This window comes from Hypanus sabinus, chromosome 8 (genome assembly GCF_030144855.1).
Source record: "Hypanus sabinus isolate sHypSab1 chromosome 8, sHypSab1.hap1, whole genome shotgun sequence".
NCBI classification, from domain to species: domain Eukaryota; kingdom Metazoa; phylum Chordata; class Chondrichthyes; order Myliobatiformes; family Dasyatidae; genus Hypanus; species Hypanus sabinus.
The window spans coordinates 40079859-40106960 of NC_082713.1; the positions used below are offsets into that span (position 1 = coordinate 40079859).

General features: G+C 37.6%; 2 protein-coding genes across 2 annotated transcripts in view; one reads left to right on the top strand and one right to left on the bottom strand.

Annotated features, from left to right (window-relative positions):
• Positions 1–2691, bottom strand: part of mcts1 (MCTS1 re-initiation and release factor) — a 32438-nt gene extending 29747 nt beyond the window's left edge. Inside the window, exons 1-2 of the mRNA XM_059977002.1 lie at positions 2554–2691; positions 1599–1751 (exon numbers count right to left, since the gene is read on the bottom strand). Coding sequence (XP_059832985.1) covers positions 1599–1751; positions 2554–2564 — 164 coding nt within the window. The 5' untranslated portion in view covers positions 2565–2691. The remainder of the gene's footprint in view (positions 1–1598; positions 1752–2553) is intronic.
• A 3991-nt stretch (positions 2692–6682) lies between these two features.
• Positions 6683–27102, top strand: part of cul4b (cullin 4B) — a 61287-nt gene continuing 40867 nt past the window's right edge. Inside the window, exons 1-5 of the mRNA XM_059977001.1 lie at positions 6683–7280; positions 16370–16485; positions 17202–17305; positions 19963–20032; positions 22916–22989. Coding sequence (XP_059832984.1) covers positions 6890–7280; positions 16370–16485; positions 17202–17305; positions 19963–20032; positions 22916–22989 — 755 coding nt within the window. The 5' untranslated portion in view covers positions 6683–6889. The remainder of the gene's footprint in view (positions 7281–16369; positions 16486–17201; positions 17306–19962; positions 20033–22915; positions 22990–27102) is intronic.

The window sequence follows — 27102 nt, forward strand, 5'->3', positions numbered from 1 at the left end:
AGCTCACCACTGCTGAAACATCCCAACCTGTCACTCCTCACTCTCCAAACAGTACGGACTGCCCATGGTCCCACCACCATTTCGTCAGCACTAGTCGGAACTCGAAGAACGACCTCCAGGCCACCAACAGCAGCCACCCCACCCAGCACACACGCAGTGATAACCAGCAATCGCACACCCACAAAGGCACACCAGCTCTTCGCCGCAGACACAATTTGAAGAGGGTGATCACACAGCTTCCACAGAAATCAACCCCGGACGAACACCCCACAATGTAACCCCTTGGGTCGCCTCAGGCTCGCTCAGCTCGTTTCGTCTAGGGGGAGCAGCCTTCGGCCCCGCCAAACTGGGTAATCAGCTGGTGTGGATGCTGTGTGATGTCCCCGCCTCACCCACAAACAGACAGTACACCATAAGCAATTAAATGAGTACAATTTATAAAGGTTACTATAACTAAGTGATTAATAACGATACAGTATATATGAAGAGAAAAATAAAGAAAAGGCGCCAAACTTATCAAAGTCCAAACCACTTCGTGCACAACTGTTGGAGCTCAATTTCTGAAGTCTTCTGGCCACCATTCGATCCCCTCCGAACTCCTCGACTCGCAGCTCAGGACCCTCCGAGTGGTCAACCAAGCACACCTAGCTTCATCCCCCCCCCTCCTCGGAGTACCTCCCGGCCTCGGACCTCCCCTTTGGGGTCCGATCCTCGCCCAGCTTACAGCATTGCGTCCTATCGACCCCCTCGCGCCGATCTGCCCAAAAGCCCGTAAACAAAAGCTTACAGACTCAGAAGAAAGAACATTAATCCCCATTTGGTTTACAAAGGAATACCATTCTCGTTATCAGTAAATTAGCATTCCTGCTAGTTAACAAAAAGAAGAAACCCTTTCCTAACAGTAACAAAGAAGAAAAGAAGAAACCCCCTTTACATACCTAAACTATAAAATGTTCACCCACCTGTCAGTATAAAAATAAGTCAATTTAGCTCCTTGGGCATCCTTTCATGTAATACTGAACCTAAGTTACAACTGGAGACAGAGACACAAGCAGTGCTCTACTACCTATGAAGCATCAAGAACTGATGCTGTAAAAGTTTCCACAATTTTAAGTTATAGGGGCCAGTACAATGTCACACCAATTTGTGTTGCTGCCTTAAGCTTCTGGAATCCAGATTTGATTTTGACCTTTGGTGCTGTCAGTCCTCTCTGTGAATGGAATTGGAATTAGTTTATTATTGTCACACATACAGATCGCCTGGGACTCAGTTTCCCAAAATCCCAAAGACAGGTGGTTATTAAGTTAATTGGCAACTATAAATCACCCCTAGTGTAAGTGGACATTGCAAGAATCCAGGGCAGTGAATGGGCACACGAGGAAGAACAGGTTACAGGAGAAAAAAAGTGGAAAATGGGATTTCTTTAAGAGCTGGCACTGACTCAATGAACCAAATGATCTTCTATGTTGTAAGCAAATGAAAACTTAAATGACCATAATATAAAGTGCACAAGCAACTTTGAAACAGAAAAGGCATAAAGTAAGAGAATGACAATAAAAAAAATTATTTACATTTAACCTAATAACGCTAAATTGTACCATTTTACTATTTTTACAGGGTCCTTCTTTGGCATGATTTGGTTCAACCATGGCTCAATTGTTGGGAACTGATCCACCAATTGACTCTTAATGCCTTTAATAACAGATGTTTTCAGCTGGATGCAGTTTGAGACATTCTCCTTCTCATCAAACCTGTAAAGGTAGAAAACAAGTAAATCATTCTCACTGCTGATGTTTAGAAAAAATAATAGTTACAATCAATTTCTCCAAACAAATGCAATTATTTTTGTCATGGTCCATAACTACCAGAGCTTCACTTAAACAGGTGCCTCAACCTGACATTCAGTGTCAATAGGAATCTTTGAGGACATCAAACTGGAGACCAATACCGTATTCATCCATCATCCACATAGAGCCATCAGGGCAACAGAATTACAGTATGAAAATAAACAGTAAGAACTATTGTCACTGTAGTCCCCACAAGCAATATCCCTCAATGACAACGCTACCAATGGTATCAGCTACTCAGCGCCAGGGGTAGAACTAGTTAAGATCTTTATGACTCAGGTGCACCCCAAAATAACACGTCAGCTCATCTCAACGACTTGTTGATCCAAAGACATAGAAAACTGAAGGAGGTGAATCTAATATTCCCAACGATAGTTAGCTACTTAGTATACGACACAGAGATAACAGCCTGTGAAGAGCTTTGTCATTAATTTACCGTTCTTGATATGAGACGAATATGTCCGTAAGATACGCACCATTAGCATGCCAGAAAGACGAAGAATGCTCGAAAATACTAATTTTAATTCAAATTCTTTGCATTTAGGAAATGAACATATTTAACGCAAATGCTGTCACGTTACCATGTTTTCAAATTCTATTCAAAAATGAAACGATTCGAAAAATCAAGCATTAGGAACTAAAAGTCACAAAACCGATTCCTTCAGAGTGCAGAAATAAAAAAAAGGATAAATGCTGAACAACTCACTTCTTAAACATTATGCAGCTGTAAAAATGACCAACTCCACGAGGCCCAACGGGAAATATAACGTGTTACGGCACGTCGTAACTACATAACAAATCGCGGCGGTTGCTGTAAAGTGGATTCGCCTCCGTGGCGGACTCGGAGGGCGGTGTTGAGCAGAAAGTAATGAAAGTACTTAATGTGCAAAGTACGGTATGTTCTTTCCCAGGGAAAAGAACTGTTGGATAATCACAACGAAGAACAGTGATCGAAACAAGAATCAATAGATCTGGTGGACCTGTGACAGATCTAACTCACTGTTCAGTCGTTTTGATGTTATAACAGTCTTGAAATCGAATTGCATAACACTTTGTTTTGGTCACTATGCGTTACAAGTTCAACATAAACCGGAGAAGATCACGATGCGAATTTTCGCTGGGTGAAGTCACACTAGCCACCTAGTGCATCTGGTATTTCCCTTTCGGTATCAAATTACTTATTTTTTTGTACACGTACATTGACAAACTGGTGAATAAACTTTACACACCAGGGTTCATTCCCAACCTAGGTATTTGGATCTGTGAGTAGGGTTTGTCAGGTATCTCACCTTTCCACCTTAGTTGTGTTGACCACAATCTAACAGTTGAAAGAACCAGTAGGGGAGGATTTTAGTCATGGATAAAAGAGGCAGTGATGGAGTAGATTGTGTTCTGGCATCGGTAACGGTGAGCTGTCAGAGTCAGCAGCAATAAATTCAAACCTCATAATCCACAAATGATTCTGCAGATCTTAAGCAATGGACACAGATGCTGAATGAACTCAGCATGTCAGTCAACATCTATGGAGAGGAATAAACAGTTGATGATTAGGACTGAGGCCCTTTATCAGGACTTAACTCAGGTTTAATTATGATACCAAGGTTGTGAATATTTCAGGTTAGTCATTCAGTTGTTGGAAAGAGGGAATGAAGTAAGTGACTAGTGGAATTTGGGACAAGGACCAAAATCAATAGCTTATGTCTTCCTAATGTTCAGTTGGAGGAGAATTTGGTTATATAAAGTCCAGCATAGATTTAAAAAGGTCAATCGTAGCTACAAAAATCTTTAAAGATGTATGGAGAGGATGTTTTCTATTATGTATTTGGACTCTTAACAGTTGTTTGACTAAATATCTTAGAATAGATGGTAGAAAATTTGATGGCATGGGATTCAATCGAAAATGGGATATGAATTTAGTCAAGGTTGCAGAGTAGTGCTGAATAGTTGATTTTATGACTGAAGGAAGTTTGTAATTTCCAGGGTTTAATCTTTTGAGTCGTTGCTTTTGTTTTAATTCATTAATGATCTTGACTTGTGTAGACAATAGAAAATTTAAATTTGCATTTGAAACTCAGCTTGATAAAATGGTAATAAACCTTGGGAGGTCTGAAACATAGTAGTAAAATCGTTGGAAGGATGGTCAATGAAATTTATGTGGGAAATCATTTACTTCAAGGTAAGAATGAGGAGAAACAGAAGAAATGTAACATAACCATTTTGCTCAGACTCATGGACTGTCTGCCCCACTCTCATCAAGGAAGAGGCTACATAACTTTCACACAAGGACCTCTGGACTCAAAAAGTCACTTCACCCAAGACACCAGACTGATCAACACCACCACATTATCACTTCCTGTCATTCATCTTATGCACAAATACTCCTGCGCCTAGCATAAGCTATATACATAGAATCAGTTTATGTAAAAAACCTAATTTTTGTTTTTATATTTATTCTGTTTTTTTTATTATGTTCTTCCTGCTTACTGTGTTTTTTATGCTACATTGGATCTGGAGCAACAATCATTTTGTTCACTTGTGTCCTGATGAATGACAATAAACATTCTTGAATTTTGAATCTAACATTCCACTTGCTAAATAATAAATTATACAATTTAAAAGATTAAGCAGGAATAGAAAGAAGAATCATTGCAGATGGCACAACAAATTAACAAGGATAAAACAAAGTTAGGAAACATACTTCTTTAAACAGAAGCAACCACACAAAAATGAGGAAGGTATCCCCAAATCTTTATGTACCTTATTATGTTAAGCACTGGACATGACTGTTTTGCTGAATCTGAGCCATTGAAGAAGATGCAGTATATTTTTTAGAATAGAACCAATAAAGAAAGTTTACATTAAGAAAGCAAAAAAATTGTGGTTCTGCCTACAGTAGCTATTCAGCATTTTCAACTGTTGATTCATATATCTATAAATTAGTAATGACTTTTTGCATATGCTCCACAGCTGAGCCTCCACAGCATTCCTAAACAAAAAAAAATCAAAGAGTTATCAACTTTTAGGTAAAGAAATGTCTTTGTATCTCTATCCTGACTTCTTATTCTGAAACTGTGACTGCAGAGGTTCGGCATGCCATCAAAAACCTTGGCAAACTTATGAAGATATGTGGTGGAAAGCGTGCTCACTGGCTGCTTTAAGGCCTGATATGGGAACACTGATGCCTTTGAGCGGGAAATCTACAAAAGGTGATGGATTCAGCCCAGTACATCATGGGTAAAACCCTCCCAGCCATTGAGCACATCTACATGGAACGTTGCAGTAGAAAAGCAGCATTCAAGATCCTCAAGACCCAGGCCATACTCCTTCCTTGCTGCTGCCATCAGGTAGAAGGCCTCAAGACTCGCACCACCATGTTCAAAAGCAGTTACCACTCCTCAACCATCAGGCTCTTGTACAAAAGGGGATGGCTACACTCATTTAAGAACTCTTTTATCTTGGTATTTATTGCTATTCATTTATTTGCATCTGTAGATTTTTTTTACAGTTTACAGTTACTGTTCGATAGATTTGCTACGTATGCCCGCAGAAAAAGAATCTCAGGATTGTATGTATATACTCTGATAATAAATTTTACTTTGAACTTTGGACCCCGTCTTTCTAGGCACACCAAGCCATAGTGAAAATAATGCAGGACAAGTCTACATCTATACTGTCTAATAAATATCTTTTAAAGTGCAGAATATTGCTATTATATAGACAATCAATAACAATTTTTCACAATGTAAGAGCTGATGAAGTATTTTTTGGTGTTTTAATGCTATTGATTCATTTGTGTTGACAGAATTCCAACATATTTCCAAGATGTACTGTATAACTATACATGCCTAGTTACATAAGGAATATGAATTCTGAAGGTTCACAATCACTGGTTGAAAAAAACTTTCAATTTCTGTCCTGAATGGTCTGCCTCTTGTTGGGAAGTTGTCACCTAGTTCAAGACATTCCAGCTCAGGGAATCAGCATTCTTGCACCCACCTTACCAAAAGTGTATGCTCAATAGGAACATCTCTCACTATTCTACCTTGAATTTGCTTAGATTCTCATATGGCAAACTCCATGTCCCTGAAATCAACCTGGGGTAGCTATGTTTCATTCTCTCTGCTGCCTTTATAAAAGGCGTGGAAAAAATCAAGCCAATGTTGGGCAGAATGAGAATTAAGAGTAAAATGTTATATCAGTTTCCTGGAAAGGAAAGTAGAAAGTATTATTTAAGGACTCATTCTGGTTCAGAATGCTGTTTTCTTCTATTCTTCTCATGATGTGTATGTTTTTTTTTCCCCTTTTTTTCTGTGCAGTAGTTATGGTCTTTTTTTTAATGGGTTCTTCAGTTTTCTTGCTTTGTGGCTACCTGTGAGCATACAAATCTCAAGGTGTCTAATTTATACATTCTTTGATAATAAATGTACTTTGAATATACCACCTTCACATGTTAATATGGTAACACCCTATAAACATGGGAAATGTAAAACTTGGATACTCAGAGGAACTGTAGCAGCACTGAGGGAGTGAACAACCAGGGGAATAAGGTTGCTTACGAGATATCAAACGGAATATTTTTTCCCCTCCACCTATTACTACTTGCGTTGGAACCGCCTCAACCAGGATCCAGTTCACCAAACTCCGGGAGACAACAGCAATGTTTGATATGGTCTAGTGTTCGAAAACATCTGAGAATATAATCTACAGAAAACACACACGAGATAAACCTAGCTGATTGTTTTTACCCACCAGAGGCTTAAATTTTGGAGATTTTTAACTGACATTTGGCGGGCAAATAAGAGGCTGCTCGTGACGTCACAGGATGAAGGCTTCCCGGCAGGCCGCGGGGCGCCGGAAATGCCGCCATTTTACTCTATTGACAAAACAGGTGATCGAAATCTCGCCGAGTCGGTTCCAAATTGTGTTTTTTTTCTTTTTTTTTCGTTTTCCGCTTTCCCTGGCAGAGCTGTGTGAGTGACGCGCGCGCGTGTTTTGTTTTCGAAAATAGAGAAACAATAGGACGGCATCGGCTTTAAGTTTTCATGTTTCGAACGGGCCTCTCTTCACAAAATTCACCGCAGGAGGTGCGACAACAGGCTGATGTTAGTCCGAGGAAGCGAAAGTTAGCCGAGGCCGGCGAGTTTGAGCACCAGCACCAGACACCCCAGCAAGCCCAACTCCAGCTCTTTTCCTCAGCCCCTAAGTCTTCCTCCTCCTCCTCCTCCACCTGCTGCAATCACCAGCTCCAGAAGAAAGTCAAGTTCGAGGACTCGTTGGACTTTGTGGGACTCGATGTGATGATGGCGGAGGAGCAGAGGAAAAACAGCAACTGCTCCGTGTTAACGGGGCATGCCAACGGTCTGACCAAGTCCACCACCTTCGCCACCAGCAAGCCGGGGACGGCTAAAAAATTAGTTATTAAAAATTTTAAAGGTATAATAAGGTTTTAAAATAAAATAAAATGTGATAGCAGATTCAGGTCTGCTCTTTGCCTAGGCCTATACCAGCTCATTTAAAGAACCTTAATTATGCATAAATGTTGTCTAGTTATACACATCAACAAGAATCAGGCTTGCAAAACAGTTTATTTCATAGTTCAGATTGACTTCCAGATTTTGTATGTGTCCAGGCAATCATCACAACACAGTTTTGGCTTTATTTTTAAAAAATGAATTCGAGTTATTATCTACCTAATTGATATGCATTTAAAAATTTAGCCTAACAGAAAACAGCTCCATCTGAAGACCAGCTTGTTTCCCTTGTTGAAAATTTAGACATCAATTTTTCTTTTCTTTTTTTTAAGCTTCTAATTACAAAATGTTATATTTGTCATTTGTGTTTGTGACACTGCTGAAGTTCTCAGAAAGAATTTGAGCTACAATAAGAATAAGGTTTGTTTACCTGTACTGGACCAAATCTTTACATCTTTGTATCTTGGGTAAGATGATGTTGACCAAACTTAAGCACTTAATTTTGAATACAGAAAATTGTAGAAATTATGGTTTTTCTTTTATTTGAGAAGCCATTTCATAAATTGTTCCATTCAATTTTTCTTTTCATTTTGGATATCAACTGAGTCTAACCTGGGTGTGTTCATCACTGACCTGGGATGAGCGTTATTTATTCCATTTCAACATTGGTAGCATCCTCTTTGTAGGGTTGGTAGCGAATAGTTATGACAATGCAAGGTGGAATTTGAACTTCTGATCATGTTGATATCTTCTGAACTCTCAAGGTGGCATTTGCATAAGGGAAATAGAAATTTGGTTAATTTCAAATTGGATGCTGACTAACTTGAGATGGGCAAAATGATGGAGCCATTAAAGAGATCCAGGTATGATTACTTCTCTGTGTGGTAATTTGTAAACACTTTTCTTTTGATGTGAGTCTAATGAGGGATTAATGGATCTGTAATTGGTATATTGGAAATGGAAAGATAAAGTAAAGGCAGTTTTACATATACTGAGAGCAAACTACTGAAATCTACTGAATGAACTATTTTTCATTTTAATTGGTAATATTTTTCACTATAGATGTTTTAGAGCATGAATTATCAGTAGCTGGCATTTTGAGAATTGTGTTTGGGGGAAGAAAGATTATCACTCCATGAATAATTGGCCAAATGATAACCATTTGTATCTAATTGTATCTCTACTAAATGAAATGAAAACCCAACTCCATTCGTTGGTTTTCTTACTATTTTTCCAAAAAATGTACAGAAGTTTGAGTAAAAGAGCTTTTTCAGTTTGGTGATGGTGTTCAGGGAATAAATGAGTGAAGCAGACTTGCTGCTATTCTGAGCATAATTCTCTCATTATTCTTGTTGCTAGTAGCAGTTTACGTTGGTTAACACTTCAGTAGTTGCAGGAATGGATGAATGGAAGCCAAAGCATTGTACTATAATAGAGTTGTCCCTTTTTTGTACAGGAAGTTGCTTACTTGAGATATGATCAGGAATATCTACAAAATAGATGTTTCTATTAAATATTTTTAGAATGTTGAGTTAACTGCATACGTAGAACTGTATGATGCCCTGTAAATTGGATTAGGTCCTAAAAGCGAACTTGAGTAGAGCCCAAATTGATGTATTGGGGGGAAAAAGATACTGTTTGTAACAAAGAATGAAGGTTACCTGTTTTGTCAGAGGACTGGGTGACTGTGAAACAGGTTAAAAATAATTGGGCTGTTTGTGAGAACAATCTGAGGGAGTTGTGCTTTCTCAATCCACGTTCTCGTTCATTTAATTGTATTTCCCTGTTTGACTATGAATGTCTGCAATAAAATGGATCTCAAGATGGTATATGGTGATGTATACAATACGTGTTTTGATAATAAATTTACTTTCAACTTTGAGAATTGCTGCTATGCTGAAGGCCATGGGTGACACACTTATGCAGTGAGAGGGGAAAGATAGCATGATAGCAGTAATTGAGTGCACATAAACATTTGTGTATAGGTGTTTCCAAGATAGTACATTGTCAGGTTTAAGAATATTACTTGGAAACTGCAAAAATTCTCAAAAGGAGTGGTGAACAGGTGGAGTTTTCCAGGTTGATACTATGACATCATCTCCAGACTTAATTACATTAAGAAAAGGGTCAAGGGGTGTGATTTCAAAGTTAGCAATCACTGCATTATTCCTGGTGCTGTTTACTAGTGCGCATAGAAATCAGGGTGCAGATGGTTTGATGGCTGGGAGATCATGTGGCAGAAAGGAACTGGGAAGGGTACAATGCAAACACAAGTTTGAAAGGAAACACAACTGTCTGGTTTTACTTAATGGGGAGTTCAGCTGGCAAATGAGATGAGCTCCATCGTCTGATAGACATGTGGAAATGTGTTTCCATCATTACTGAAACAAGAAATACAGCAGTTTTATACTCTTGACTTTTAGCTTTCAAATAAGGGGTTAAAAATGGGATGTGTGACAATATTTGTAAAGAGACTAATATCATATCTGGGGAAGATCATTAGCTGAAGTTCAGAGTTAAATTAACGAACAAATCACACTGAGAACACGCTGCAGACCTCCAAATTGTCCAAGAGAGATAGATTAAACTTCAGCAAATTTATGTGAAGTGCAAAATCATCATTGCAGAAATAGCTTTTTCAATATTCCTGTTATTTGTGTATTAGCTGGAATGCAAATAGTGAAAGATTTAAGGGCATGGAAGAAAGCTGTATTCAATAGATAGAAGACTTAACAAAGCAGGGAAGGCAAGATTATTAGCAACAGAACACTTACAGTACTTACCAGAATTTGATAAGAGTTAAGGTAATAATGGAAAAGAATAAGGGCAACATTGGAATAGAGGCATGGTTTATTGTGTTTCTCCTTTTTGGCAACATCCCTCTTGCTAGGCTTGACAAAATAAAAACCATGCAAAATGAGTGATAATTGGTTCTGAACTAGACTTCCAATGCAGGGAAGGAAGGTTAATAGTTGATGGGTACATTTGTAATGAGAAATTTATCACTTCATTTATTTTGTGCCAAATATGTTAATAGTTGAACTTGAATGTGACATGGCAGAAGTTTACATATGTTCAAGGAATTGGTCTTTTGGTTAAGAGAAAGAAGGCATTCTGATAAGACATTCTGGTCCAATGGTCAGCAAATATCTTAAGTGGAATTTAATTCACAGTAGTGTTAAGTAAAGGATTTTGGGGAGGTCAAGAAGGCAAAGGAATGTACAGGAAGTATGAGGCTATTCATTGTCATGTATATGGAGGAGGTTTGGTAAGATGCATTTCCATAAATGCTCAAAAGTGGCATGTTTGTTTGAACATTGACTATGCAAGGAGGAAAGTCATTGTAAAACTGCAGCTGATAGGCCATGGTTTGATTATGGAATACTACTTTCATTGATGCTTCACAGGGAAGATGTGATTGCATTTGAAATAGTGCAAAGAAGACTTGTCAGGATGTTGACAGTGAGGATAACCAAGGGCAGTTGTTTTTTGAAGATGAGTTTTAATCTATGTGTAGATTATAATGAGAATTTTTTTTCCTTAAGTGTTATGGTAAAATTGAGTAGTGTGAATTGATTATATTTGGTGGAAAGATGAAGGGGGCTGATGAGGAATTTGGTTTCTATTCGGAGGATGGTAATGGTCTGGAATTGACTATCTGAAAGGATGATAAAGGCAGAAACCTTTATCACATTTAAAATGATTCTTATGGTAGTATGTGGTGACATATATGTACTTAGATGATAATGTTGCTTTTAACTGACTGACTTTGGGTCCCTGAAGGTGGGATTAGGCTCGTTAACTATAATACTACAGGATGGACTGCAACACCATGTTGCACGGATCTGTCATCTGGAATTTGTTTTCTAGCCGAGCAGCTATACACACTAATAATGACCTTTTCGTTATTTATTTATGGCTTTTTCTTGGTTGAGGATTTGGCTTAATGGTAATATTTCGTTTATGAATCAGAAGGTTTGTGTTATCTCCAGAGATACAACTTGTGCTAAAGCTTAAGTGGATTACTGGCAATATTGTGGGTTTTGAATGAAAAGTTGTAGAATTAGGTGGACATAAAGGACCCCAGGTTACCCTTTCAAGAAAATATTTTTCCTTATTCATTTTTAAATAATCCTTTTTACAAATTGCCTTGCAGCAGTGACTAAAATAGTTCACTGTGTAGCATAAATTTGAAAGAATTGCAGCTTCCACTGTTTATGGTTATTGTGTTCAAGCAAATTAAAATTTCCCATGTATGCAATAACCATGTAACAGGATAGGAACACATTATGCTAAGAGGTTTATTTACTGAGAGGATTCTTCCTTCCAAGAAAAGACCTTAAGTTGTGGTTGACAACTGGCAAAAAACATTATGATGTCCAACTCTTGCCACAAAACTATTTAAATATTTAAATATTATTACAAACCAGTGCTTCACTCTCAGATTCCTGGTCTGAATATGTGGTTCTGAGTATTGGAACTGAGCATTTTAAACTTATCTACATACTGCAGGTATGCAAGAAGGAAACTCCTGCTCATAATTTGAAGCAGACTTTATTTCTGAAATAGCAGCTTTGGATAGATGAAGGAGAAAGATGAAGGGGCCCCTGTTAATTATATACAAATGTAGATAGGCAGCTTTGATATTTTTCATTTTTCTCCTTGCAACATTAGAGGCCATTCAGTTGAGCTGAACTGTGATAGTTCACAGAGCAATCTCATTCCCTTGCTTATTTCTCTGTTACCTACCCTTTTGCAAGTATTCATGAATTTAACTTCTTACCCACCTACGCATGCATAATCTACAGTGGCTAATTAACTATCAGTTTGAATGTCTTTGGGATTTAAAATTCAGAACATGCATAGAACTGAATAGTAATGTATTCTTGGCTATGCCCTTCCACTCCCAATGTACCTTTGTAGGTTGATGAGTATCTGGGACTACATTTGTATTTTGGGGTCCAGTAATGTTCACTAGTAGCATAATTCCCCAAACCTTTGATAGCCTATTCATCTGGAACCTTAGCTTTACCAACTGCATTACTTTTGTAAACTAATAGAAACACATTAAACAAATGTCTACAAAAACTATTAAAATGAACTGACATATTTAAAATTTTTTTCTAAATTCCATAGTTAAAATGCACTTGGCAATTAATGATTAAAACAGATAAAGAAAACTTACTCTTTAGCTGCTGAATTCTTAGATTACAATTCCTATTGAAATCAATGGGGTGTTCGTAATGTTGTTCAGGATTCAAGAGAATTTCTTTTTCCCCCCCCCCAACGTTTTTCTGCAGAATTCCAGCAAGACTGGATGTCATGGACAAGGGTGAATTGACAAATTCAGATTTGCAAGTCTGTTATTAAGTCCTGGGCCTTTGGCATTTCATGGAGGATGTGTGTGAGTCCCAACAGTTACTTTCAGTGTTTAAGCACTGTTACTTTCATCTAGTATGCTGTAGCAAGTGCAATCTGACTGAAAGTATGTTGGATAATAGTATCTCAAAATTAGTTTATTTTGCAGAGTGAGTTGGTGTATCTCAACCTTTATAAAGTAGAAGTTTTGAATGAAAAAAAATTGTGACTAATGCATTGAAGTAAATTGTCTGTTTATCCCTTTGTACACTCATCTCATTGCTTTTCTTAATCTTGTTTTTTTTTCCCCCTTGTTCCCAGCTGTATTGAAGAGTTTTTGTCCTGAGACATTAATTGTTTCTCTTTCCACAGATGCTACATGCATTACAAAATGTTTCTGGCTTTTTGCATATTTTCTGTATGTGTAGTTTTTGTTTTCTTGTGTAAAATGTTGATATAGATGGTGAACCACAGAGTCCTAGCACTGATCTCCTCTTTCCTCCACTAGTCACAGCTTCCAAACTGAGAATGACCTGTTTAATGTAGGGTCTCAGCCTGAAACTTTGACTCTTTACTTCCCTCCTTAGATGCTGCCTGATTGAGTTCCTCCAGCATTTTCTGTGAGTTGCTTAAGATTTCAGGCATCTTCCATATGTTGTGTTTTAACACTGTTTATCCCTACATTTTATTTTCCATAGCTTCCACACCCTTGGAATATTTATGAAACCTTTTGATATTGTGAATGATGTAGCAAAACCTTGAGGATGACAGTAATGCATTTTTGTGAACAGTTTTGGACCCCTCATCGTAGAAAAGATGTGCTGGCATTGGAAAGAGTCCAGAGGAGGTTCACAAGGATGATTCCTGAAATGAAAGGGTTATCATACAAGGAACGTTTGATGGCTCTGGGTCTGTACTCGTTGGAATTCAGAAGAATGAGGGTGGATCTCCTTGAAACCTTTTGAATGTTGAAAGGCCGAGACAGTAGATTTGGAAAGGATGTGGACCATGGTGGGAGAGTCTAGTACAAGGGGGGTAGATCAAGGGGTGCCCTTTGAAAACAGATGCGGAGAAATCTCTTTAGCCAAAGGGTGGTGAATTTGTTGCCAGATGCAGCTGTGGAGGTCAGGTTGTTGGGTGTATTTAAGGCAGAGATTCATAGGTTCTTAATTGGACATGGCATCAAAGGTTACAAGGAACTGGACTTAAAGAGGAGGGGGAGAAAAAGGATCAGGGCTTGATTGAATGGTGGAACAGACTCGATGGGCCAGGTGGCCTAATTCTGCTTCTATGTCTTATGGTCTTATAATCTTGAAAACATGTAGACTGGTGAAGTGGGCAGAAAAATGGCAAGTGTAAAAGTGTTAACTATATTTTGGTATGAGAAGGAAATGTAAGAAGTAAGACTACAGTGATCATAATTGGGCATTTAGCAGGACTGATGATGGAGCAAACAGTAATCACAGAAAAGTAGCATGTCATCTTCAATCTGTTGCAAGTCACAATCTGTTGGAAGAGCTCAGCAGATCGAACAGCTTCAGATGAGGAGCAAAAATTCTCACCCTATCAGAATCCAGTTCCTGTTTGTCTCCCTTCTTCACACATCCTTCCCACACAGCCCACTCCCACCCCAACCTTGCACAAGAAAGAGGGGGAGGAGCACAAGCTGGTGAGTTCATTAAGCAAACTAATGTGGTACAAGCAGGCAGTGGGGTGGGGGGGTGAATGTAGTGAGTGGAGGAAGGAAAGATGAGAAGGAATGATGTGAGAAGCTGAGACCTGATAGGTGGAAGAGGCAATGGGCTGAAGGAGGAGGAATCTGATCCAACAGTAGGCCTTGGCATCCAAAGTATCACCTGCCCAACACTTCCCTCTGGTTCACTGCTTCCTTCCCTTACTCCATCTCACCTGAAATTGCCTATGACCTGCCAGGTTGACCCTTCCCCTTTTTTATTCTGGTTTATGTCCTTTTCCTTTCTGGTCAAACCCAAAATGTCAACTTCATTACTGAACATGGATGCTACTTGACCTGCATTTTGTGTGTGTTGCTCTGTCTGATTTTTATCTTTTTGTATCCATCTATCAGTCACTTGCCACCATCTTCCAACTTCACAGACTCCCCTAACCGACACTTGTATCCCTTGTCATACATCAATTGTCTTGGAATTCATGCTTTCCACTCGACTTCTCTCTACGCTTGCCTCACTATGGTGATGCAGGATTTTGCTTAGAAAAGTCAACATTTTGTTTCCTGTCACTGATGCTGCTGAGTTCTTCCAACAGATTGTCAGATATAATGTAAGTTAATTGACGTGGTTGGAAGTATCAGGAACAGATCTGGTGTTATGCATAAAATAAACTGGAAGTTGGCAAGATAAGTTAAGTGTTAAGATATTCCTGCATGCTAAAATAAACAAAGATAATGTGAAAGCATCAATATTATGTTGAACTTTCTTTTAAATCCCCTGATATGTCCTTAGCTGGAGTGTTCTTTCTCAGTTCAATATCGTACCATACCAGAGAGAGTAAATTGAAGTCTTAGTTTGCAACAGAAGTTGAGTGTTACTTCTGACTGGAAACACAAGAATGCTCACTGAGGGAGATGGGGTAAAAATTAATGTCTTGATGGATTACAACATATGAAATAAGGAGAGCAAGTCATGACACATAGTTGATGATTTTATGCACCAGGTTTTGGCATTCTTGAATTAATTTCATGAAAATGGTGATTGTGCCCTTTGGAGGTAAATTTGATCAATATTTGAATGAGAAAAAATATATGCCTGTAAAAGGAAAAATGGAGAATAGTAATTGGATAGCTGTACAATAGAGTCTATATAGGTTCACAGGATCTGATGGATACTTCCTGCATAGAATCATAATTTGATTCTAACACTACAGAATGAATATAAGTTTAACACATGCTGTTGAAGCTTTACTGTTGCCTTAATGGCTGCTCAAGAAAATTGATCTTAGTTGTCTAAAAGCAATTAATATTTGCTTTTTGTTGTACAAAAGGAATACTGTACATCATACATGGCCTTATTAACTGAACTTATTCCTGGTTTTGTGAGGTTTCTTGTGTATAGTGAAAGAAACACTTGGTGGATATGTGTTGACTTTGATGTTTTAGGCAAATTTGCTGCAGGTGAAAATAATACTGAATAAAAGAACTTGTTAATTTGTTGATATTTTCTTCCTTTTTCTGAGTTCTTCAAGGTGACAAATTTTCAGAATCCACTTTAAGATACATTATACATAATGAGTATACATAGTTTGGTGCAAGATCTGATCTTGCCTTGGCTTTCTATACAGTTTTCACAACTGGGTACTTTGCAGGAGTGGTCAGTGATTTGCAGGAATTGAGAACTGAACCCAGGCATTCTTCATCTCCTTTTACAAGTCAGCAGAAATGACTATTGTTCACAAATTAATATAAATGTTTTATTTGCACTCGTGGATTTAAAAACAAACCCTTGTATCTGTTTACTCTGTTCAGAGTCTGAAAAAAAAAATAGGCTTATAATGTCAAGGGATCTCTGCAATCAGTTTTCATTGCCAGCTAAAGTACTGTGGGGATTCATCCTGTGCTAAATTAAGTTTATTATGTATTTTGTCTCTGTTTTCTCCTAAAGTATTGGAATCTGCAAACTCTTTCAAAAAAAATGAATATATAGCTCTTTTTAATTTCAGATAAACCTAAACTGCCTGATAATTACACCAATGAAACTTGGCAAAAACTGAAAGAAGCAGTAGAAGCAATTCAGAAGAGTACCTCAATCAAATACAATTTAGAGGAACTTTATCAGGTGATGAACATGATGCATGTTTCAATGAAATGGGTATTTTACGAGTAGTGACAACTAAACATGTCCCCAAGTTTCTTAATAACTTTAGTGATGTGTGGAAAATTAAAATTGCCAATTTCCAAAAAAGTGTAATTTTTTTCTCCAACATTGCTGTCTATTCTTGACAAATAATTCCATCTACACTTTATTGCAAATTAAAGCAATATTTTGACTTAATTTATCGAGAATACAAAGAGGAAAAACAGCTACAGTCCTTGAACACTATCCAATAAAGTGTATGTGAGAAAGTAGAATGGTACTTGGCTGTGATGTTCTTGACAATCAGAAAAAACTGATTTTGGTTCTTAAGACTCTAGCGTAGTGAAAATAAAACTTCACAAAATTATAGAGAAAATAACATTCTGACTATAAGAAAAGTGGTTTTATTTTGCCTCCTTTCTATTTTAGTTAATTGAAGGGAATTCATTGTTGATCCAAAGGCGCATTTAAAAGGCATAATGTTTCTTAATGGCTTTTATAGCTGGGTAGCTTGCTGATGCATCTATCTCATCTTGCAAACTCCATGTATGTTTATAGAACCCTGGATTTCCTGATAAAATGTGCTCTGGATTAAAGCAAAGGTTGAAAATTCATCTTCAAAAAAATAGTATGTGCCTAAATGCTGTATTGTGTGGGCTAACTAGATATTATTTTGTGATAATGTTTTCTGTTTTTAGGCTGTGGAGAACCTTTGTTCTTACAAAGTTTCAGCAAATTTATACAAGCAGCTGAGGCAAGTCTGCGAGGATCATATCAAAGCTCAGATTCACCAGTTCAGAGAATATCCTTTAACTTGCTTAACGAATGTCGCTAGAGGTACTTGTGAAGGCAATAAAACTGAAATTGGGCTCTTGTAAATTTTGAAACCTATATCAATTTGTAACAAATTGGTATTTGCATATTTGGCTTCTGTGTGAAAACTCAGTTTCAAAGAATGGCTTTCTGTTGTTCGGGGCAGTGGGCATTGGGAAAGTTCCTCTTGATTTATCTATCTCTCTTCGGCAACTCTTGATCCTCTAGCTCTGGAATCCTTTATTTCTCCTCCCCATCACCTTTTACACCTCCCTCTCCCTCTGCACCCAACTTTCTGCCACCTCCATATGATATCCTGCACCATTTCTCCATGGCTCTCTTTATATTGCTGTGATTTACTCTTAACAGTGGTTATTGGTTGGTGTGAAGGTCTAAAAAACATGGGGATGTTCTCCATTATATAGTTTTCATTGTGAATTAATTGGCTGGATATTTACAGTGGCATGCAAAAGTTTGGGCACCCCTGGTCAAAATTTCTGTTACTGTGATTAGTTAAGTGAGTTGTAGATTATCTGATCTCCAAAAGTCATAAAGTTAAAGATGACACATTCTTTTCAACATTTTAAGCAAGATTAGTGTACTGTATTACTTTTGTACAATTTTAGAGTGGGGTGGGGAAGAAAAGGAGCACCATGCTAAAGTTTGGGCACCCCAAGAGATTTGAGCTCTCAGATAACTTTTACCAAGGTCTCAGGCCTTAATCATCTTGTTAGGGCTATGGCTTGTTCACAGTCATCGTTAGGAAAGGCCAGGTGATGCAAATTTCAAAGCTTTATAAATACCCTGACTCCTTAAACCTTCTCCCAACAATCAGCAGCCATAGGCTCCTCTAAGCAGCTGCTTAGCACTCTGAAAATTAAAATAAATGATTACCACAAAGCAGGAGAAGGCTATAAGAAGATAGCAAAGCATTTTCAGGGGCTATTTCCTCAGTTTGTAATATAATTAAGAAATGGCAGTTAACAGGAATGGTGGAGGTCAAGTTGAGGTCTAGAAGACCAAGAAAACTTCCTGAGAGAACTGCTTGTAGGATTGCCAGAAAGGCAAATCAAAATCCCTGTTTGACTGCAAAAGACCTTTAGGAAGATTTAGCAGACTCTGGTGTGGTGGTGTACTGTTCTACTGTGCAGCGACACCTGCACAAATATGACCTTCATGGAAGAGTCATCAGAAGAAAACCTTTCCTGTGTCCTCACCAGGGAACATTTCACTGGTAGAGGAAAGAATGAATTCAATTAAATACCTGCAAATTCTGGAAGCAAACATCACACCATCTAAAAAAAATAAAAGCTGAAGATGAAAAGAGGATGGCTTCTACAACAGGATAGTGATCCTAAACACACCTCAAAATCCACAATAGACTACCTCCAGAGGCATAAGCTGAAAGTTTTGCCATGGCCCTCACAGTCCCTCAACCTAAATATCATCAAAAATCTGTGGATACATCTCAAAAGAGCAGTGCATGCAAGACGGCCCAAGAATCTCACAGAAGTAGAAACCTTTTGCAAAGAAGAATGGGCGAAAATCCCCCAAACAAGAATTGAAAGGCTCTTAGCTGGCTACAGAAAGTGGTTACAAGCTGTGATATTTGCCAAAGTGGGTGTTACTAAGTACTGACCATGCAGGGTGCCCAAACTTTTTCTTCAGGCCCTGTTCCTTTTTTGTTATTTTGACACTATTAAAGATGGAAATTAAAAAAGTGGTCTTGCTTAAAATATTAAAGAAATGTGTCATCTTTAACTTTATGCCTTTTGGAAATCAGGTCATCTTTTACTCGCTTAGTTAATCACAGTAATAGAAATTTTGACCGGGGTGCCCAAACTTTTGCATGCCACTGTATGTTTTGAATAACTATTTCCCCCAGCTTCAGTTCTATTATCAAATATTTAAGAGTCTGACAGACTTTGGAAACTCAGGATTCAATCTTTAACAATTTGTTTTGAATGACCCTTACCAATGGTGTACATGTATGTACCACATGTCAGTTTGAAGCACCAGAAAGCACTCATAATGGAACCAAGGAGTTTAAGAGTAGTTTTGTAGTTTTATTGCCTCAATTGCCATCAGTAAAATAGTTTAGACAGTTATGCAACTTTTTTGTTTGTATGTGCTCCTGTGCATCAGTAGACTTGAGTGCATTTTATGCATATCTTCATACTGTGATATGTATTCTGCTACATGTGGTTGGGTTCTTTACCTCCATTTATTTCAATACTCAGCCTTCCCAATGGCTACCAGTGTAGCACTGATAAATATTGAAAGAGTTTTCATTGACTTTCAGAACTGATGGTTCATTTCCTGAAACATGTATTTTATACAACCAATTTTTTATCATCAGCTATCACCTGAGATGAATTTTCTAAATTTGAATATAACTTTAGTTGAAAGTGCTGTTAACCAAAGGTGCTCCTAAACAAACCCAGTAATAATACAAGAGGCTACCTGACATCCTTTTCTGCTGATATAAGAGTGTGAGAACTTTATTTTTTCCTCTTCCAATTTTATTGGGTTATGAAATAGATTTAAATGAATTTGAAAATATTTCTTTGTAGGTGCCTGAAAATTAGGTCCCATCATTTGTTAAGAACTAACTGCATTTTTTGTTTTCCTTAACTAATTCTCCATGGATTCCTTGGATAGTGTTCTTTTTTTAAAGAAAATAGATAAATGCTGGCAGGATCATTGCAGACAAATGGTAAGTAAGGCCACAAAATTCAGATTTTTTTTCAGTTTTTAAAAAAAGTAGTTAAGAATATGTAATTAAGTGATTATTCAGCAATGAAGTTTTATTGAAATTCATCAGTTTTTCAGTTTTTCTTCTTTGACATGTCTTGAAGTAATGGTAATTGTGCCTAGGAGTTTGTTGAATTTGAATATTAGCCATTTGTTCTTTTGAAGGCTGAACTTGAGGTACTAGGAGAGTTTTAAATCTTCTTCTGTGTAATATTGTGTACTTGGAATTGAACAGTTAATTCCAACTACATGTTTACAGAAAAGATAAATATTACTACTTGTAGTCCTAGAGAGAAATCAGACAGATCTAAGACCTTCTCAAGGAATTTTTATTTTGCAGGCATTGAGGTAAATTCTTGGGTAGTTCAAATGAGAATTGATCTAAGTTCATTTCCCAACAATAAGTTTTATTACAGATATGAGTTCATTCTTTCAATTCCAGTGTATGAGCAGCAGATTTGCACATCCATATTTGGCTGTGCTGATGAGAGCATTTAGTACAGGAAATCTCAATACACGATTATCTAAATATTAGCCTTAAAATTTCCTTTAATTTTCATGGATAATGTGCCAGCTTCTCTTCCCTAGAGTAGAGTTAATATTACTTGTTGGTTCTATCAGTTACTTTTGCTTGCTTTCATACTTCTCGCCCTTATAATTAACAATGTCATAATTTTTCATTTCCTTTGCATGACTAATCTTTAAAAATAATAGTTTCAAAAACCTCTTCCATACTCTTTCAAAGATTTAAATCCGTCTTTGCCACAGAATGATGTTGTTCAGCTCATTTGGTCCTTGCCAGCTTCATCCATCAATCCATTGTTTTCATATCCATCAATTCCATTTGATTCTTCTCCCACCTGTATTAGGGGCAATTTAAGGCAACTCATTAGTCTTTCTCCTCGGAATATAGGAGGAAACTGGGGCACCTGAGAAAAGCCCACATAGACACAAGGGAAGCTTCATACAGGCATCATTCAAAGTCAGGATCAAACTTTTGTTCTATGATCTGTTAGAATGCAGCTTTTTTATCCTTATGAAGTCATTTAATTGTTTCTTTGAATTGGTCCTTCAATATTTGTTTCTAGCAGTTGATCACTCAACTTCTGCTTTGACTTTAAAAGCATTAATGCTACTTTCATGTTCTACTGACTTTTCAATCTCCAACTACTTGCCTGGTTGCTAGTCAATGCCTTGAAAGATCTGTTTGTCTACTAATGTCAAAGGAATGTAAATTGTTTTATTTCCATTATATGCTTCTGGTTAATCAGGACCAATAAATTTTGACCCAGCTAAGCAGCTGCCCCAATTAGCCTAAGTTTCATTAAAATAGTTTAAAAAATTGTAAGGAAGAAATTGCTGTTTAATTGAATAACAAATTATGTATTTAAATCAAATACAAAACAAATTAGAATGTCACCAGTACAATTGCAGTAGTATTAGTTCCTAATGATTATCAGAGGAATTCATTCAGTGTAAGATACCATGTTCTTTTGATTGACTGTAAATGAACAAATTAGTGCAGACACCTAGTATAAGTAATGGACTGGCTTGACAGTTGCATCCTCCAAATCTTCATTTTTATTTTAACAGTCAAGAGGATTTTCAGAACCTTCAAATTCTTCACAGTTCTTCTTGAGGTAGTCAAATTATTTCTTTTTCACCCCCCAGCCATTTCTGGCATCTCTGAGCCTGAATGCTTGAAACCACAGTGTACAAAACAGTTCTGAATTGTCTTGTTGCTTATTTTTTTGCCAATTATTCGTGACAAAAATCACTGCTTCTGAACACAAGCTTGTGCAATTGACGCTATATTAAAAACTGCTCTTAGCACAGTGTAGTTTCTAATGAGTGCGTGCAGTTGACACAAGTTGGGAACTGTTTGGCAACAGCCCCATCCCAATAAGTGGCATAGTGACCCAAATAAGCAAAGGGAATTCCGGCTACTTGATTAGTTTATGTTCTTTAAAAGTTGTCCCAAATCAGGAACCTCCCTGATTAGCTGATGCTCCAATTAACCATATATAATACTTCCTATTATGTATTTTTTTTTACTCGAATAGAATTCCATGCTTGCTGGTCAACTTTATTGGAATCACCAAGTATCTAGGTTTCAAACGTGACCTGGGTACATAATCATGGTGACTCCCTTGACAACCTTTGCACAGCCTATTGAAAGAACTGGTCACATTTTCAAGGCTGGCTTAGCAGCACTAGCAGTGTTCAATTCCTGCCACTGTAAGGAGTCTGTACACTCTCCCCATGACTGTTTGAGTTTTCTCTGGGTTCTCCACTTTCCTCCCACATTCCAAAGACGTGCAAGTTGTGGTTAGTATGGCTTGCTCCCGCTTTCCAAAGACATACGAGTTAAGGTTAGTAAGGTATGTTCTTGCGGCTAGAAGTGTGGCAACACATGCAGGCTGTGCCAGTGAATCCCTGACGTAAGTGACACATTTTGCTATGTTTCGATGTACATGTGACAAAGCTCATCTTTAATCTTTTACTTTTATCTGTATCCTTTGTGGATTTGTGTCTTTGCTACTGTGCTTCCAAAACAAATCCAATTCTGACAATTTTGTCATTGACTGCACTGGTTGAGCCACACCAGGAATTCTGGTTATTTTTATTCATATTTATGTCCCATTACATTGTATCTTTTGCCACTTATTTGAACGTCATCAGAGCAATGACATCATTAATTTTGAAGAAATAATTTCTGAATTGTGACTCTGCTACAAGTTTGTTCTATAATATAAGCATTATAATGATGAAGAACTCCAATATATGTAATTGCTTAATTATTAATTTAAATTAAGTTGTTTATTGGCTTGTTTCTTGTTTTCAGATCATGATTAGAAGTATTTTCTTGTTTCTGGACAGAACGTATGTTTTGCAAAATTCAATGCTACCATCTATTTGGTAAGTTTAAAGATTTGATTTTTATAACAAAGTAATTTCATAAATTACAACTAGAACAGTAAGTATTTTACTATTGGACCCACCACTTTTAAGAAATGGGAAAGAAAATGGACTTCCGGTACCATTTATGAGCACCTGGAAACTGCATACAATAGATTGATGGCAAGTTTGTTTTGTTCTTTTCAAAGGGTGAGAGGGTATAAGGTACTCTCAGGAGTCGGCAATGAGGCCATTTGGATAAGTTGATAGAATGATGACTGAACCAGTGCACCGTATCTCAGCAAGTTTTTTTTGTCCAGTTTAGGCTTGGGATCATTTTGTATCAGAATTACGTATCAAATAGAGCAGGATTATGAACAGTTTCTCCCATTAGTTAAGATGTGCAGTACCAATAAGAAAAGTGTGCGGAATATCATCTGTTTTTGAAATTTGAATGATAAATTTTGTGAAGAGGATGCAGACTGATTAGGAAAGTGAATATATACCAACAATTTTTCAAGAATTACAGGGTGGCATAGAGTCATTGCTTTAAATGCAAAACACAGTGCTGAAGATGCAAGAAAAGAAGACATTGGGCCCACTTGGCTTATTTTCTTAAATCCTAATGTTCCCTATTCCCACTGGGTATTCCAGCTTGGAATTTAACAATCCCTGAGGCTTATCTGTCGGATGTACCATGCCCAAGCAACCTGTGTTTATCCGCCTCTCTCCGACTCTTTAATCACACCCTGACCCAGACACGCTTCGCCGCCTTCTACTACCCATTGTGCTTTCCCCTTGCATTCCTTCTTCACCTTTCCTGCTTATTCCCTCCCTGCTTTCCCTCCGCCACCCCTTGATCTTTCCCCTTTCTGGTTTTTCACCTGGCACCTACCAGCCTTCTCCTTCCCACCCTCCCCCCACCTTCTTTATAGGGCTCCTGCCCCCCCCCCCCCTTCAGTCTTGGCCCAAAACGTTGACTGCTCATTTTCAGGGATGCTGCCCAACCTGCTGAGTTCCTCCAGTGTGCTGTGCGTGTTGCTTTAACTTGTGTTTAATAGTTTGCAACTATTTTTCTCATTTGCTGAATTGTCTTGTTTGAAATTATAACTCTTAAATTTTGAATAAGTTTATTTTTGGTACTTGGTAATTGATGAATAAATCCCAAAAGTAAAACCAAGGTCTGCCTAGAGCGGTCTGAATTAAAAGTCAATGATCAAGTTTAAATTTAAAATTCCATGCTATGCAATATACATTTGTTCTGAATGATTCTAGATATTTTGAGCTCTGGCTTAATTAAAAGTTCTACCATCTCTGCATTATTTTTCAGTTTGTATGAGCCAGAATATGATCTTCACAATCTTTCATAGGATAACAGAAAATAAGTACTACACGTATTATACGCATTTAATTCCAGTGACCGGTTAGTCACTACACAGCAATAGCTTGCCCTGGTGGAGGTAATAGCGTAAGCTGGGTGAGCCAAAGGAAGGGTAGGGGTAACTTTGAAGGAAACCAGATCAAAATTATCCATGTTATCATGCATCATATGCAAAATAACTGCTTGAGGTTAAATTTTGGAGATATTAGCTTTTAGTTGATTGGCTTGCTGTATACTTGATCATAATGTTAATGGTAGCACCAAGCTAGTGATTATACTTTTAAGGAGTCATTAAGGGTTTGCAAATACAGTTTAAAAATTTTTGCATGTTTTCATCTACCCCCAAATTGTAGGGGAATTCATTTCTTGTGAATTGTTTCACAGGTACCAGAGATTTATTGAAGCATTTGATAGTTCATGTGGGGACTTCAGTTTAAAAAATAAAATCAAGTAGTTTGTTTCTGCAGCTGTATGTTACAGTCTAGTAAGATGCCAGCAGACAATGCCTATGTGTGTGTATATATCTAAGAACAATCAGTGAATAGCAGGATCATCTTCCTGTGGTCCACTCTCAACTCTTGATGACATGAAACTGCCTGAATCTTGCTGCTGCACCAGCTGGGATCATTTATCACAGCAAAGAGGGTTAAACCTGAGCCTTTTGCTCTTTATGGCCTGGCCTCTTGCTGAGAACATGAGAGAATTAGCTTGTTTATTATATGTAAGTTAAAGCTTTCTTGTCTGGTTGTGAAAATATTCACCTTTAACACTGCAGTGGTTTTTGTTTGGTTTTATTCATTGCTTTGTTAGTGATTACACTCTTTGTAATTACACCAAATGATACTGGAAGTAGGTTAGAGCATTAGAGGAAAAACAGCATTGAATCTGCAGTTCAAAGCATCTGTATTACTTGGTGTGGTTTGGGTAAAGACAGTTAGTAGAACTTTGCTCAACGTCAAGGAATTGAAAAATAATTCAGAAGAATTCTGATTTTGTCTTTAAAGTCAGGTAGTCTGTAGAGCGCTTTCCCTCTGGATATTTTTATTTAAGCTGTCTCTTTGTCCAGGCTTTATAGCCATCCTTTGTTTTCCTGATATGCATGAATGTCTTGCAGCCGTTGACTGCTTCAAGATCAATACAACATATCTGACAAGCAGTCAGATTGATAATTTTCTTCATCCCGTCCTGCAGCAAAGTTTGCTTTGGATAATATTTATAACTTTGAAGCACTTAACTAATTCTCTCACCACATTAACAGATGGAAAACAAAACACATTGTAGACAAAATGGCAGATTTTAAATGTCATCATACTTTTAGTTTGATAAACTGAAAATAAAATAATTTCAAAGTCACTTTTTTGGCTATGTATTGTGGTTTGTTTTTGGGTCTAAAATGAAATTCTTTGTAGAGTTAATTTTCTTGACAATGGCTTTCTCCCTGTTGGCAATGCAGGTTTCTTCCAGATGTCTAGCTTCTTATCACATTCCAAAGACTAGTTAGGTTCACTAGGCGAATAGGTGAAACAGACTTGTTGGGCTGGAAGGACCTGTTACTGTGCTGTGTCTTTAAAATAAAATAAAAACTGAAATGTAACATCAGTGCTATGAAGACACTGTTCTCACCACTCCTCTCATTACCTATTTAAGAGTCTGAAGTAAGTACTTAATTATAAAATTTTCTTTTCACTTTTCTGTCTTCAATCATGCATGTGATTTAATTTTGTTTTAGATTTCCTTGGAATCTTAGTTCATGCCAGTTTCAAGCTCCAAATTACATATTAATGACAGATGGGTGTTAGGCCACTAGAGATCACACATGGTTTCTTCAGTATCTCCTGCTTTACCACACTATGGCCCACTGCAAATTCTGCCAGCATTTTCAAGGGTTTGTGAAAATATTGTAATACATGAGCTCTTCAAGAAAGAGTAATTTGGTATACCTCATTGATGATTCTCTAGCAAGTCAAAGAACTTGGACCCATTGGAATATTGTTCTTGCAGATGTTTGTTATTTTTGAGTAAAGGAAATAGAGGTATATTGCAGATAATTTCAACACCTGATTTTTGAAGATCCACATTTTATAGGTAAAATAAGGACTTAGAGGAAAGAATCCTTCGTATCTAATGCTCCCTGAACATGTTTTTAGATCTTCTTCCAACTGGAAGAAAAGGACCCCTGAGTCAAATTAATTGAGTACTGATGCATTTTGTTTGGCACGTTTTACCAGCTGCTTATTTGGAACCAGCATTTCAAAACAAGTTGCTCCAGGCGCATCCTAGAAGACATCATTCAGTCGAAGGATTGGCAGTGCTGACCAATTTGCAACCCTGACTTGGGCCATTTAATGCTGGTCAGATTTCTAAGGCACTTTCCTTGATGTTGGCAGGTATTAGTTCATTCTCATCCAAAGAATCTGTGACCTGTGAGCCATCTTGCCTCTTCACCACCCGTATGAGCCCGCATTGAGGTCTCCTCTAGAGCCAAGAAGCTCCTGTTTTGGTGTGCTTTGCTACAGCTGACACTAGTGAAGAGGTTATAACTTCAGATCATTGGGCGTCCAACAGGATCCTAATCCCAGAGCGGGTGTTGTTTGATGCCTTCTGCGCAAAAGTCACTCCTATTTGAAGCTTCAGCATCCCTGGATCCCAGCTGCACAAAGGGAATACTGTAAATGAAGAATTAAGGTATATTGCTCCCTTTCAGGGGAAGTATTCCTTATTCCAGTAAGGGTATTCTCCATATACTGTATATT